At 45.4% G+C, this 15,295-nt stretch overlaps 2 protein-coding genes across 4 annotated transcripts in view; one reads left to right on the forward strand and one right to left on the reverse strand.

Annotated features, from left to right (window-relative positions):
* The window catches only part of SLC25A26 (solute carrier family 25 member 26), a 156,511-nt gene extending 146,153 nt beyond the window's left edge, over positions 1–10,358 (forward strand). For 2 of the 3 annotated variants that reach the window (XM_020978986.2, XM_020978985.2), the window contains 2 exons: positions 2,312–2,385; positions 9,165–10,358. In XM_020978986.2, coding sequence (XP_020834645.1) covers positions 2,312–2,385; positions 9,165–9,261 — 171 coding nt within the window. In that variant the 3' untranslated portion in view covers positions 9,262–10,358. The remainder of the gene's footprint in view (positions 1–2,311; positions 2,386–9,164) is intronic. The other variant, XM_020978987.2, reaches the window with a different exon arrangement.
* The window catches only part of LRIG1 (leucine rich repeats and immunoglobulin like domains 1), an 86,494-nt gene continuing 81,424 nt past the window's right edge, over positions 10,226–15,295 (reverse strand). The window contains exons 16-18 of the mRNA XM_020978983.2: positions 14,220–14,357; positions 12,692–12,979; positions 10,226–12,527 (exon numbers count right to left, since the gene is read on the reverse strand). Of these exons, the coding sequence (XP_020834642.2) occupies positions 12,256–12,527; positions 12,692–12,979; positions 14,220–14,357 (698 nt within the window). The 3' untranslated portion in view covers positions 10,226–12,255. The remainder of the gene's footprint in view (positions 12,528–12,691; positions 12,980–14,219; positions 14,358–15,295) is intronic.

Here is a 15,295-nt window from a genome sequence, read left to right on the forward strand (position 1 = left end):
AAAGCTAGACAAACTGTCCTTCCTCTAGTCTTCGCATGCAGCACCCCACCCCTGGCTTCTCAGCTTAGAAACCCTTACCTCCTACAAGAGACAATTCAAGTACACCTTTTTTTTTTTTAATAATTTCATCTGTCCCTCTCCTTACCTATCACCCCCAAGAAAGAACACCCCTCCATTATCCAGCAAAACAGATTCCCACATTGTAAATCCCAGAATGTATTTCTCTTTCCACATGAAGGTTCATCAGCTCTGTTAGGAGGTAATGTGTTTCATCATGGTTTATCATGATGTTGATAAAGAGTTCTAAAGTCTTTCAGAGCTGTTTTTCTATAATGATATTTTCATTATTCTGTTTCTGCTTACTTCTCCCACGGAAGTTTATAACAGTCTTCCCATTTTCCTCTGCAACTGTCCTTTTCATCATTTCTTGTGGCAGAAATCCATCACATTCATATACCATAATTTATTTAGCTATTCCCCGAGAGAACACCCTCTTAAGTTTCTGATTTTTGACTCCCAGAAAAAGAGCTGCCATAGACATTTTTATACAAAGAGGTATTTTTCCTATTTCTTTGGTTTTTGGGGGGCAGGCCTAGTAATGATCTGGCTAGGTCAAAGGGCATGCGCAGTTCAGTAACTTCTGGGGCATAGTTCCCAATGGCTTTCCAGAATGGCTACACCAATCCACAGCTCCACCAGAGCATGCCTCTTGGCACGTCCTCTCCATGGACGTTTGACCTGGTCCTTGTCCTCCTTTGTCATCTTGTCAGTCTGATAGGTCTGAGGTAGAACTCCACAGTTCCTTTCATTTGCATCTCTCTGACGATTAATGATTTAGAGCATTTCTTCATACGCTGTTCGATAACTTGGATTTCTTCTTTGGAAAACTTCCTGTTCATATCCTTTGATCTCTTAGAGAATGGTGCTTAGTCTTATAAATTTGAATCTGTTCCTTACACATCTTGGATAGGAAACATTTATTAGAGAAACTTGCTGCTAAAATTTTTTCCCAGTTATCCATTTCCCTTCTAATTTTTACTACATTCGATTTGTTTGCACAAATTTTCTTCATTTTTAGGTAATCTACCATTTTATCCTGTGTGATTCTGTCTCATTAGTTTTGTCACGAGCTCTTTCCCTATCCATAGATCCAAAAGGCAATGTTTTCTGGGCTCCTCTCTCTGTTTACGATGTGACCTTTTCTATCTAGATCCTTTGTGCATTAGAACCAAGCACCGCTAGCAGGAGCCATGTGCCGCCCTTCCCGATCCTCCCGCCTGCCTGCTGCCTGCCTGCCTCACTTGATCGCCTCGTACCTGTGTTTATTCCACGAGTACTTATTATTCGTGTATGTGTCGTCTTCCCCTCTAGCCTGCGAGCTCCTTCAGAGGGAGGAATGTTTCTTTTCATGTGCATCTTTGTGTCTTTAGTGCCCGGCACAATGTTTGGCCCAGAGTAGACATTCATTAAGTGCTTATTGATTGACTAGCTGGACCCTCACCATTGTCTCTTTAGCCTATTGAAAGAGAAATGCAGACCAGTGTGTCTTTTTAACCAGTGAAGCCCCCTACCTGGGAGGTGATGTGGTCTGCTGTGTGACCTGGGGAAAATCGTTTAAGCCCTCTCACCTCACTTACCTCATCTGTAAAATAAGGAAGCTTTGATCTTATGGCTAGAACGTGTAAGAACCCTTTGAACCCTTTATTCTAATTAAAAATTCCTTTGAAAGTTTTTTTTCCATTTAAGTTATTCATTATAAATGAATATATTCTTCTTCTGGGCCATTCCTCTTAATTATGGTAGTTTGAAATTCTTAAATAAAAGTGAGTGTTTAAAGTCAGCAAGTTATTTTTTATGAGCTGAGTATGTCGCGTTTGTCAGTGAAATTTATTTCAACCTCTTTAATACAATGTTTCTTCCTTTCTGAAAAATTTCCTTGCTCTAGACATCCTGAGATTTCCTTAAGATGTTTACTTACCTATTTAATATTTCCCTGTGAAGTATTTTCCAACTGGTAGGGTCATTTTGGTTACTTTCTGTGTTGGAGGAGTTAAACACAGGCTCTCTCTCTCTCTCTCTCTCTCTCTCTCTCTCTCTCTCTCTCTCTCTCTCTCTCGTGTGTGTGTGTGTGTGTGTGTGTGTGTAGCGTACACACACACGGTTGCCTGCCTAGTATGGTGGCTTCTTGGACCACCAAGCTATTAGAGGAAGCCCTCTCCTTAATCACATGTTTGACTTCATTGGTGTGAGCTCTGTAGTGAAGATTTCTAAAGCATTGAGCTTAGGTGTTTTTCTGTTTTTTGAAATACAGGCGGGTTCTAACACTGCCAGTGGAAATGTTCTGCCTGCTCTGCTTGAGGTCTGGAAGACACAAGGGATCTCTGGGTAAGGATGCCTGCTGGGAGTGTGGCTGTTGTAAACATTGAACTTACATTCTTTCCTCCTACCTGCTGTAATTTCCCGTCTCTCCCTTGACAACATTCTCCTCCTTTCCCACGTTTAGATTATGTTTACTTGGCAAAGTTGAAATTGATATTGGCCTTACCTGGATTATAGTCTGTGATGTGTGTAATACTTAGGGCTAGTTCATTCTCTTTTTTTCCCTCTCCCTGTACCTTCCTTTCTCCTTTCCATTCCCTTCTTCTTTCCTCTCTCTGGAGAGCACAATCATCCTTCTAGGCATCCTGCTTCTCAACTTTAGAATGATCCTCAACACTCCCTCTCTTCCTCAGCCACAAGATCCAGCCACTTGCCTCATAATATCTCTTTCATCTGTCAGTCTTTTCTTCTTTACTCACATGACTGTCACTCATCACCTCTTACCTAGACTGTCATGTAATCGCCTCTTTTTCCAGTCTCTTCTCTCTTCACCTATCTGCCTGTGGCACACCCCTAATCGTGTCACTTCCCTGGTCAGAAACACTCTTTGGCCTGATGTTGAAGGCTCTTCACAGTCTAGCTCCAGCCTTTCTCACTTTATTGTGTATAACTTTCTTTCACCCAGTCTGCATTATGGCCCAGTTGCGCTATGAATGGTTCCCTGAGCACAAGAACTAACCTTGGTGTTCCTCTCCTGCTTCTCTGGATTCTCACTCACTAACGCCTCTTTGGATCCACTTTTAATGATCTTTACCTTACTTCAAGGCTTAGTTCAGGTGCCCCTTTCTCTGAAAAAGCTTCCCTGGTCCCTTCATTGCCTGTGGTTCTTCTTTTTCTAATTACTTGGAATTTGACTCCGTGCACCTCTTATTCCTACAGTGGGAAATGGGCTAAGAGTTTCCCTTTCACCTAAGAGTAGGGACTGTGTTGTTTTTGTCTTTGTACCCCCAGCATATTATCTTATAAATTATAGGGGCTCAGTCACTTTGTACTGAAGTGAAATGAAGGGACTTCTAAATCTCTATTTTCAGTGTCGACTTTAGATGCCAAAACATCTGCTCCTTCTTATGACGTCTCCATTCCCCCATTCTGAAAACTGGAGCATTCCCTTTGGCCATTCTTCCTCTTCCCTAACCTCTCATATCCAAGTATTTACCATGTTTTGTTGACTCCATCTCTGTGACATGTCACAAATCCTTAGCTTTCTCTCAATTCCCGTTTCATTTTCCTACCACCTGCCTTCATTTTCGCCAGTTTAGCCTGTTAGAACAGACCCCTAGCAGATTTTTCTACTTATGGTCTCTTGACCAGCATAATCTGCAGTGTGGGTAGAGCTGATTGTTCCACAGCTTGGTCTAAAAATCCTCAGTAGCTTTGGTAAGAGATCCAACTCTTGTACATGTATTAAGCACTACAGTGTGCCAGGCACTGTGCTAAAGGCTAGGAATATACAAAGAGGCAGAAGACAGGGCCTGCCCTCTAATGGAGGAGACAGCAAGCAAACAAACATGCATAGCCCTAGACCTATGGAGGATAAATGGGAGGTAATTAAAAAGGAAAGGCCCTGGAGGTAGGAGGGGCTGAGAAGTGCTTCCTGTAGCACATGGGCTTTTAGTTAGGCTGTTTAAGGCCCTCGGAACACCTTCCTTTCCAGTCCTATTTCTTCTGCTCCCTGCCTGGTACTCTTTGCTTTAGCACGTTGAGGTACTCACTTCCTTTTAGGTATGTCCCTCCTCTCCCACCTGTATGCAGCTGTTCACATACAAGCCGAGACCTGAAATGCCTTCCTCCCTTCTTCCTCTTTTTGGCCCAACTCTAGTGCTGCTTCTTCCTTGGAGCCTTTCCAGATGTGTCTCATCAGTAATTGTCCTTCCTCTTTGGACCTTGCAGAGCCTCATGATTTCACCTTTATAATGGATTTTTCCTCCTTTATTTTATATTATAGTGATTTGTCTGTCTGTCATAACTGCTTACTAGACTGGACTTTGATCCCGTGACTCTGGCCCCCTTGCCCTTCCCCCCATCTCTTGGCTCCAGACGTTCTCTCTGGCTGTCTATCTCTCATGCCTGGAATGCTCTCCCTCCTCTGCTCAGGCTGCTGACCTCCCTGGCTCCCTTTAAGTCCTAGCTAAAGTCCTGCCTTCCAAGGGAGGCTTTCCCAATCTTTCTTAATTCTGTGTTTCCTATTTATAGCTTGTTTGTACATGTTTGGTTCGCTGGGGTTTTTTGTGATTGTATGCTCCTCAAGGGCAGGGACTAGCTTTGCCTTTCTTCGTATTCCCAAGGCTTAGCATGGTACCTGTCACATAGAAGTGTTTAATAAACACTTATCGGACTGAATCATAAACTTCTTAAGGGCTAGGACTTTGTCTGAAATGAACTTTGAGTCTTCCCCCAGACCTTAAGTCACCGCTCTGCATATAGAACATGCTTAATGAATGTTTGCTGAATTAAATTGGACTGTGGAGCACATTATCTGAATACACATGTAGGTCCGTGTCTCTGTAGGTCTTTGGATTACAACCAATCATAAACAGATGAATTTTATTGCCCCCTTTGTTTGTGTGATAAAACTGTGCATGTCGATAGTCAAATTCTAACTCTCCAAGCAGTCTTCCTGCTTATTGAATCAGTGTTTTCTGAGAAAACTGAGCTGCCAAGTACTTCATGTCAGCCAAGCCGGTCTGATCTCTGAGCCTTAGAGGAGGGGGTGACACGTGGGGGCGATGTGGTCATCCCAGCCCCAGCGAGGGAGAGGAAGAAGGCCCTCCTCGGTTGGAAGGTGAACTGAAGAGGACTCTTTTCACTCTCCAGTTTACGACCAGAGCTGCTATAAATAGGGACAGCCAGATATGGCAAGTTGAGTATGGAAAGAATAACCCTTTCCAACAGAAAAGCCTCCTAAATGGCTCATTTCCATGTTTGCAGTTTGCATATCAACCTTGCACATCAGCAGGACTGATAGCCAGCACGCTTGTCCTCTCCTGCCAGTCAGTGTGGCCCCCTTCTTGCCAGGCGGCTGCCCTTTGCGTCTGAGTCCGGTCAGCAGGAAGTATTCCTCAAGTCCCGTGTGCAGACTGGCTCACAGTCAGAGCCAAGCAGAGAGGAGTCCTGACAGCAGTGTCCTCCCTTTTTCAGTTTGCTCCCCAATCTTCTCCTAAGCCCAGATCCAGACACGTGACCTCTCGCTCTCTTCCTTACCCACCGGGTAGAAGGAGGACAAATGACTTGGCTAGAATCAGCAGCAGAAAACATACCATGAAAATATCTTGAGACAACAGAATATGAGAATAGTAAAGCTAAACAGATGTTAGGGAAGGAAATCATAGTTGGGAAAAAGTGCCTTGGAGCCTGCCTGCCGTACGGCAGTGGGATTCAGGAGGCCTTCAGCATACAGCTTAGCCTCAAACTGGTAGAACCTTGGGCCTCAGTGTCCTTGTCTGTCAAATTGGGGGGGAGGGTGGCCTGGAGGAGTTCTCAGGTTTTCTGTCTTTGGTGAACCAATTTGCTAAGCTATGTTTCCAATTATAATTCGGTTGATCCAAGCCAGATAATGTTTCAGGCTGCTCTGGGAGAGAGACCTTTGAGATGGCCTCCATGTGAAGTGCTTGGTGACTCCTGTTACCAGTCTTCAGTTTCAGAATGTATTCAAAACGTGCAGTGGCATGATACATCCATCTCCAAAGTGAGCACTCCAGCTGGACAACCATTCCTGCCTGTTCACAGGAGAGGGTAGAGGTTTCCATCCACCTTTCACTGAAAGCCACGGAGGGAAGAAGCGATGCTTGGCACACTCACCTAGAGACTAGTGGAATGAGGGCTGGATCTGGAATCCGAGGGCCTGCAGGAAAACCCCAGGACTGCCCATCGATAGCTCTGTGACCCTGGACACACCAGCTTAGAGCTTAGCCTCTCTGGGCCCTGGCTGCCTCATGTAAAATGAGGGAGTTGGGATAACTGATAGCTACAGGTCCTTCTAGCTTCAGATAGATGATCCAGTATTAAAGTCTGCATAGCATTTTGCAAACCTGAGAGCATTAGGGACAGGGGAGCTGCTCATCTTCATCCTCAGACTTTTTATTTTGTCCTAGAAGCAAGGATTTCATGGTTGCTTTCTTATTGACAGGCAGTGTGGCAAAGCTGATTGGTCAGGGTTCCAGTCTTATTTCTTCCAGTCATGGAACATCTTTGAGATTCGTCTCCATTTCCTCATCTCAAAAGTGGGGATGATAATAATGGTGATTACCTGCCTCACCTGGCTGTGGGAATCAGATGAGATAATGAATTAATTGAAGGGGCTTTGTGGACCTGAAGTGAAAACTTGAAAGGCCACAACCAGGACTGTGAAATCCGCTGGGAGCCATCTCATAAGCTATTACTTAATGCCTTGGAAGGGAAGAGCCTCATCATGGTGCACACATGTGTGAATGCAGGAGCGCAGGCACACGCCAACCGCCCGGAGCAGCTGTATCAGTTATTCACACGTCCGTCAGGTACCTGCTCTGTTAACGCTGGTACTGTGTTTCAGTACCTCTCACATACCTGGCACTGTCCTAGGCACTGTGGACAGCCCCAGGAGACACAGAAGACATGAGTCCTGGCCTGGACCAGCTTGTAACCCGATGGAAAAGTGAAGACTTCAGATCTAGCGCTGGACCAAACAGATTCTGAATATTCAGAAAGAAGGTCTAAGGATTTCCAGACAGGAGGCCCAGCTCCTCATGCTTCTTCCTCCTGTCTCAGTCATGAAGAGATGTTTCAGAGAGGGCCAATAGAGGGAGGAGACAGCATGCAAACACCCATGTCTGTAGGAGATACTGACTGAGGAGGTGGGAGATGGCTCAGAGGGAAGGTCCTAGCAGTGAGAAGTGCCCCTATCCTCCATCCCGGGATGCCACCCTGCAGATGGATGCAGGGGAAGCCACAGGCCTGCCCCTGGCAGTTCCACAGTGCTGTGGCAGCACCACCGTGCCTCCTCTGCAGCAAGTTTTGGCCTCCTTGGAGAGCTGGGTTGGGACATGCCTTGTACAAATTATCCCAGCTTTAAAGCCATAATTATGATAATAGATCCAATTGTCATCTAGTGAAGCCATAAAACGTTTCCATCTGTCAGCCTGCCTGTGGTGCCCAGAGCAGCAGAGATCATTACCACCAAACCCAAATGAGGGCACTCGGAGGTTGGCCCAGAGGAGTGTCAGAGGTTACCAGCCTCCCCATGGATCCACCCACAGGCCGCAGGAGAGGTGGGGGAGAGCTGGAGCCTGGCAGTCCCTTTTGGAAACCAACAGCCTACACAGCTCATTTCAGAGCTGAGAATCTTTCACTGGAACCCAGACAAGCAAGCAGCACCTGCTGCTGCCATCTAGTTTCACCTGACTCCCTGTGATTGGGCTTCAACTGCCCCCTAGATTAAGGTCACTACTGCTCTGCTGCCAGATTCAGGAACAGCTCAGGCTGCATTCCTTCTTCTTTCCTGATAGCATCTAACCCTGGGGATGGCTGGCTCCTTGAACCTCATCCTCCATGGCTTCCCTGGTTCTCCTACCATTCTTTAGGCATCTCTAGGACCACAGACATCACCTCCATAGAATCATTCCACTTACCAGGTTCTACCTTTTCCCCTTTGGTTTCTACGCTCATTGCCAGGTGTTTATATCTGGCCCCTTAGGCCTAAACTTACCTGGTGAATTACCCAGAGTGCGGCCTATTTTTTAAGCAGAGGCACCATGTCCCAGAAGAATTTAGTTGGGAATGGGGTGGGGGGGAGAAACGGAGTCCTAGGATGACCTGGAGGAGTTACTGTCCTGGGGTCAGGTGCCTGCCAGGGCAAAAATAGGAGGTGCTGAGGAAGGGGTGCTGCCCAGAGCCCCCGGGCCATTTTCTTGGAAGGAAAGCAAAATGTTCCCGTTTAAATGATTCTTTTGGTTCTTAGCAATTTCCCCTTACCTCAGGGTTGAAATAAGATCAGATGTGGTGATACACCATCAAATGCTGTCTAACAGTTATTTTTAGAGATGACTGACTCTGTAGACCCTTTTGGAGGTCCCATGCCTGGGCCCTGTGCATCTGCTAATTAGCTAAAGAACAGAGCTGACTTGCAGAACAGGGTTGGGCTGTTCATCTGGTGGGAGTGGAACACATTAAGTTTTTAAGTTTGAGTAAGTGATAGGAAAGAATGTGGACAGTTTGACTAGATATCCAGTTCTTAGGTGGGGTTGGGAGGTGGGGAAGAGATACTGTGTTTTACTGCCTCAAAGAAAATCATCTCATTTTGTCATCAGAGAAATGGCAAAATGCAGCCAGAAAAAGATGTCAGTGCCTCTGATCTTGACCGTACAGGGTCCCAGCCTGGTCTGGCCATACATAGCCTTTGGCCTGGAGGTGGCCTCTGAGCTGGCCTCGGGCCACACACCTTCAGCCTGATGTGGGGCTGCAATGGGGAGCTCGGCTGTAGCCCTGGTCTGAAAATGGGCTTTTGTAAGAAATTAGCATGACCAGCCCTACAGGCCAGCCTCCTGAGTCAGCAGTTTGTATGAAACCACATTAGCCAGCAACAAACAGCTGGGCTGAAACCTCACCAGGCCCAACTCATGATGCAGCTGAAGGTAATTCCCAGTGTCATCCGAACCCTGGGGATGGGTGGAGACTTTTGCCTCTTAACATCACTGCTCGGAGTGGGGCTTGGAGATGAAGAAAGTCTGGCGGGTGATGTGCCTGAGAGCCAAGCGTTATCTATTACACAAGTGAAACTTACTCTTTTCGTGTCCTTCTCTCCAATTTTTCAGATTATTTGCAGGTGTTTTCCCTCGAATGGCAGCAGTCAGCTTGGGAGGTTTCATCTTTCTTGGTGCTTATGACCTGACACGCAGTTTGCTGTTTTAACTTGGCAAAGCAAGCCCGTGAATCACACCCAAAGGCCAGCTGATAGGCACTTCTTTCAAGTAAGAAGATGTGGTGTCCATCATGGCCCCAAGCCCCACTACCCCTCCCCTCCCGCGTAGGGAGCAAGAGCTGGACCCTCGTAGCAACCAAACGTTTTATAGGGTCTGGAAATACAGTTTTGATACAAATGACATCCAAAGTGTCCTGTCCATGGAGTAGGCTGAGCTGAATGAAGTCATAGAAGTCTGTCTGCCAAGAAGAGAAGTTAATCATGTCACCAAAAGCTTTCTGAAAGGGATTCTCAGCCCCATCTTCCACCCCCACTGCTAATGAACAAAATTATGGCCCACAGGATCTTTCATCTGATCTTTCATTTCCTGCCACCTGAGAGTCTCCGGACACAGCCTCGGTCAGGAATGCTGAAGCAAAGAAAGTCCATTTGTTTGGGGTTTGATTCATATTGTGAAAGTTTATAGCTTTGTTTAGACCCACAGGTGCAGAGCAGGCCTTCTCGCTTGCCAGTCAGGCCTGTGGCTTTAATTACCTTCAGATTTTGCTTATAAACACACAGTTGCTTCCCTCAACTACAAGTTGAGCATCCAGCCAGCTTTTGGGATATGGGCCCAGCTCTGACTTTTGGGGGTAGAGAAAAACTCTGCTCAACTGGAGTTCAGGAAGCATTGGGTCAGTCTAGGGGGTCTATGCCTGCTCACCACTTTTCAAATCATTGAAGACTTTAAAATTAAGGCCTAGAATTATCAAATCAGAAAAATCTCATGGTTAGGTTTGGAACTTCTCATTCCTGTCTGGTGGCTGTAGCTACAGGTAAAATCTGAACTGTCTGAGATGATTTCTGTTCCATCACTACTGCATGGAAATGTTGCTTTCTCTACAAAGAGAAAGAAAAGTCCTTATCATCTGCCCCCCCTCCCCCTGAAGAAAAGTTCCAGTCAACCCAGGAAAATTGATATTTATAAATGAACCTTTATTAAAAGACACTTCAATGCCATTTGTTAGACACGTCAATATTTTACATGTTTTTTCAATGTACAACATTGTACCAAATTTTCTATAAATAAATAACTTTGTACACAAAAGCCATACTTCCTCTTTCACATTGCCTCTCAGAAGCAGCAAATTCACATATTTTGTGGAAGTAACAGGAGACAGTGAACTGCCCCAAAATAAGAAAGATTCTTAACGTGACACATGTGATCAGGCATTCAAAAGCACAATGCAAAGTGTTATACCCAGAACACGGATGCCCTGCTTTGACCTACATTTATTCCAGGGTTTTTAATTGTTAGTGGAGTTTTGATGAAATTCAATGTGTTACATGTTGGCACTCACAACATAGGGAGCCACCTGTCTCAAAAGTGCATAGAGAACTGAGAAGCCAGTAGACAGGCAGCTGGCAAAGTTACGGCCCGCACCCTGGCCTGGTGTTGGTCCAACTGAGGCCATGTAGACACATGGGTGTGCACTCACTGGTAAGCAACTGAGTCCTTTTGTGAAGACCCTTAAAGAGAAATGAATTCTCCTTCCTTCCTATCTCCCCCTCCCCCCAAACATTCTTCACAGGGCCAATATTTTGCAGTCATATATTGTTGTTCAGTTGTTTCGGTCATGTCCAACTCTTCGTGACCCCATTTGGGGTTTTCTTGGCAGAGATACTGGAGTGGTTTGCCACTTCCTTCTCCAGCTCATTTTACAGATGAGGAAACTGAGGCAAATAGGGTAAAGTGACTTGCCCAAGGTCACACAGCTAGCACGTGTCTGAGGCTGGATTTGAGCTCAGGAAGAGGAGTCTTCCTGACTCCAGGGCCAGCGCTCTATCCACTGCCTCACTTAGCTGCCCAATCTTATATTAGCAAAACTAAAATGAAAAGAGTGAAGAATCATCCACAGGTTACCAACACCAACCAAAGCAGCTTTTATATAAATAAAAATAGATTCCTCTCAAGATCATAAGCTACCGATCTATTCCACCACATCTGCCGTATTCACGATGGACTCAGAGACCAGGCAGCCCACTCACTCAGGAGCTCCTCGTCAGGCACGAGTCTCCATCTCTGCAGATGCCAGTGGATCTGTTCCTCACCATTGGAGGCTGCATTTATGGGGTACATCTCAAGGCAGTGCCAAATGGTTTCTTAACAAGGATGTTTAAAAAACTAACTTTCCCCTGTGGCAACTTGACATCACAGTGATCACTAGGAAAGGCAGGGACAGTTCCCTGATGGGCTCGGTCATTCAGGGTGTCTATCACAGGGAAAACATATGAACCGTTGACCCTAGTGATTCCCTTCTTTACTGTGTACCCTGTGCCGTGTTTATCTGTCCACGTACAAGGTGGCTTTTCAGATGGGCTACAGCATTGAGAAACATAAAATGGCCTCTACAAAAAAGAAAAATGCCATTTCTGAACGAAATGAATTCCGCCTCGTGTAGTGAGTCACAGGGCAGCTCCCCCCTGCTCATTTTACTCAAGTGGTGTCCTTTCCATTTTACCCTTTGATGTGCAATACAAGGTAAGGGAGGTTGGTGATCAACACTCCAGTCAATACTTTGAAACAAATGTGGTTTTCATTGATGCAAGTTTCATTCCTGCATTAAGGCACCAGGATTATTTTTCCCAACAAAAATTTAACAGCAACCTGGTATGGAAAACAGTATTGCCCAAACTGTAAGATTTCACTCCTTTAACCATCATGCACTAAAGATTAAAATAGCCTCTGTAAAAGATTTATATATATATATATATATATATATATATATATATGAAAACTCTTATGTACAGTTGTATCAAATACTTTGTCTTCCTTTTGTACATAATCGTCTTTTGCACGTGTGTGCTTCGGACGCAGAATCTACTTGGAAGCTCCTGATGCTCCCCACGGAAGCTTTCAATTCTGTACAAATTCAGGGATGCACGTCTCAGGCCTCCTTCTTGTGCAAGACTGATGAGGGTTCATGAGCTGAGGTAGCCATGACCTAGATATTTGGTACAAAAAGTAACGGCACATTTCTCTGTACGTGGGAGCTTCCTTGCAGCGCTGCAGGCTCGTGACCGGAGTCACAAGGCTTGGGCAAGTGTCCATTGGGAAGAGAAGGCTTGGCCTGGGCCTCGTTGCCAGTGAGTTCTGGGAAGTTGGAGGAGGCATTGGAAGCTCCTGAAAGTGCCATCCCTCTCGTCCCCAAAGACAAAGGGTGCAAGACGACAGACTCAGACTCAGAAGGTTTTCCTAAATCGTTTAAAGAGCCTCCTATGGAGAAAACAAAGGCATCGCATCATACACTGTGTTCCCATCCCAGCTATGAGAGCACCCCCTAGTACTTGGCAAATCATCATGATTTCCAGGGAATGGAATATGACCAACCCCTTCTTCAAGAGGGCCAGTGGATATGAGAGAATAAACAAAATGCTTACCATTGTGGTCAAGAGGCGATAGCTTTTGGACACTGTATACTGCCATCCTATCATGATTACTGGGGTAGAGAGAGTTTCCGCTGCCCTCCGGGTGTGAGCCGGCAAGAGCGCCCTTGCTCTGGGGAGAGACTGCCTGGTGCAGCAGGGGGTGCTCTTGTTCACTCTTACTGGGCTCTTGGCTACCCCGTGGACTTGGGTGTGTATCATGCAGAGGATAGGAGTCTTTGTCCTTGGAATAACTGGTGACACGATCACTGAGGTCACTGCACACAGCTGGCGTGCCACAGTCTAAGGAGAAGAGAGAAAAATGTCAAGTTGTCGGAGGGGGAAAGAGTTATTTTTTTAAACATCCTTGTTAAGAAATCACTTGGCACTGCCTTGAAATTTACCCCATAAATGCAACCTAAAATAGTGGAGAACAAATCCATTGGCATCTACGGAGATCAAGAAAAAGAGTGGCTTGTTTCTAACCCCTCCATGGTCATCCTGTGTAAGATAAGGATTCCATGTGTAGTAACTACAGATTTGTCATCCATGTTAAAGAAGTCTGGGTGCTAAAACCATAACGAAAGACATACAGAAGTCAGGGATGTCGAAAAAACTCCTGAATTTGGACCTTGTGCCTTGCATGAGAAGAGATCAGGATGCAGCCTAGATGGGAGGTTTCATGAGTAAAGCAACTTCTGGATGAGACAACTCCCTCTACTAAATGCAAGTGAAGGGGCAGCTAGGTTGCGCAGTGGATAGAGCACCGGCCCTGGATTCAGGACGACCTGAGTTCAACTCCGGCCTCAGATACTTACATAACACTTAATAGCTGTCACTTAACCCCACTGCCTGGCAAAAAAAGGAAAAAAAACCTAAATGCAAGTGTAGAGTCTTGGAGAGTCTTGTTTGGGGCACCAAGAGGTTGAGTGATTTGCCTTGGGTCACAGAGCCAGCAAGTCAGAGGTGAGGCTGGCATTCAGGTTTTCTTGGCCTCGAGGTTGGCTAGTTACCCGCTACGCTACCCTGCTTTTCTTAGAAAGGTTATTCCAGTCATTTGGGTACAGTGCTATAGAATCAGAGATGGCCACAAAAGCAGAATGCACTGAGTGTGCTACTTTCAAAAAATATCAATAAAGAATTGGCAGTTTCATTAAGGAACTCCCCTCCTACTCTGGGTGTACAAACTCTCTCCACCAATGTCAATGACTACAGACTGTGTGTGTGTGTGTGTGTATACACATTTTAGTAAGTAAGCTAACGAGCTAAATGGAGGACTGACAGGGTTAAGTGACTTGCCCCGTGACATGGGTGTCCAAGGCAGGACAATACAATATAATCAGCATGCATCAGGTGCCTGCTCTATGCCAGGCACAGTGGCTGAGCGCTGGGGATACAAAAAGAAGAAAAGGGCAAAGCCTGCCCCGAAGAGTCGACAGTCTGATGAGGAAAACATTCCACTGTCCCACTACTGCCTCTCACCTTACTATTTATGGCATGTAGACACCTACATTATTTCTCTGTTAGAAATGTTATCTTCTACCTGTTTTATCTGGACCAAATACTCCATCAGCCGCTCTCCATACTTCTTTATTATGTCCAATACACAGTTTTGGCTGCCTGTAAGCAGGCCCATGAAAGTCAACATCTGGATTCAGTCCTGCATCTCTCTGACAGATACCTGCAGTACAAGAACCAATAATATCAGTGGCACAATCCTTTATATGCTTCATCAAAGACTTCAATGTTAAGAGTTTAATGAGACATCCAAACAGGTATGATTACTGCAAATGGAGAATAAAAAATAAATAAGAAAGACTTTAGAGTGGGCAGTTTGAGGGTAAAGAAAAGTAAACATGGAAGGTTTAAGTAAGAAAACCATTTTCAGTGTTTTTACTATTAAGTGCAGAAGGTCATGGAAAACAAGTATTCAAGTCCTGGTGGCTTTTGGAAATGAATGAAAGAAAATGGAAAGGGGGAACTATGGGTATGGAATATTGAACAAACTATTGGATGGTTAACTGGTTCCCTTTTTTAACCTTCAGTAAAGGGATGGTTCTCTGTATGGGGGAAGGCAACTCAAAATGAAGGAATGAAGATGACGAAAAAAGGAAATGAATCCGTCTATATTAAGGAGACAGTTCTCAGCAATTAGAATTGTGGGAATAAATAGCAGAATCAGGATTTGGGTTCTGAATGTAACTGGCTGTGTGACTTTGGGAAAGGCCCTTTATTCCTGACCTCTCTCTAACAGCTTTTCCCAACTTGCCATTTGATGCTTAGAGAAGTCTTGTTTTCAGATACTACCATCCTAAGTACGCCAGTTCAGGCAAGCGTCTGACTTCAGTGCTGGTCCAGAAATTACACATCGTGCCCTGCATACGTGGAATGGCTTCAGCCAAAGGGGCCCACAGGCTCTTCCAAGATACTGTCTCCTACCTCCGTGCCTTTGTATATGATATTCCCCGTGCCTGGAGTGCCCTCCATCCCCGCCTCCATCTCCTGGAGCCCCTACATAGCTGTATTCAAGTATGACCTTCTGTAAAATCCTGGCTGCTCTAGTGGTTAGCGTCCCCCACTTCCAAATTCTTATACAGCATGTATCCAAAATGTAACCTC

This window comes from Phascolarctos cinereus, unplaced genomic scaffold, assembly GCF_003287225.1.
Source record: "Phascolarctos cinereus isolate Bilbo 61053 unplaced genomic scaffold, phaCin_HiC Scaffold_4;HRSCAF=312, whole genome shotgun sequence".
Taxonomy (NCBI): Eukaryota; Metazoa; Chordata; class Mammalia; order Diprotodontia; family Phascolarctidae; genus Phascolarctos; species Phascolarctos cinereus.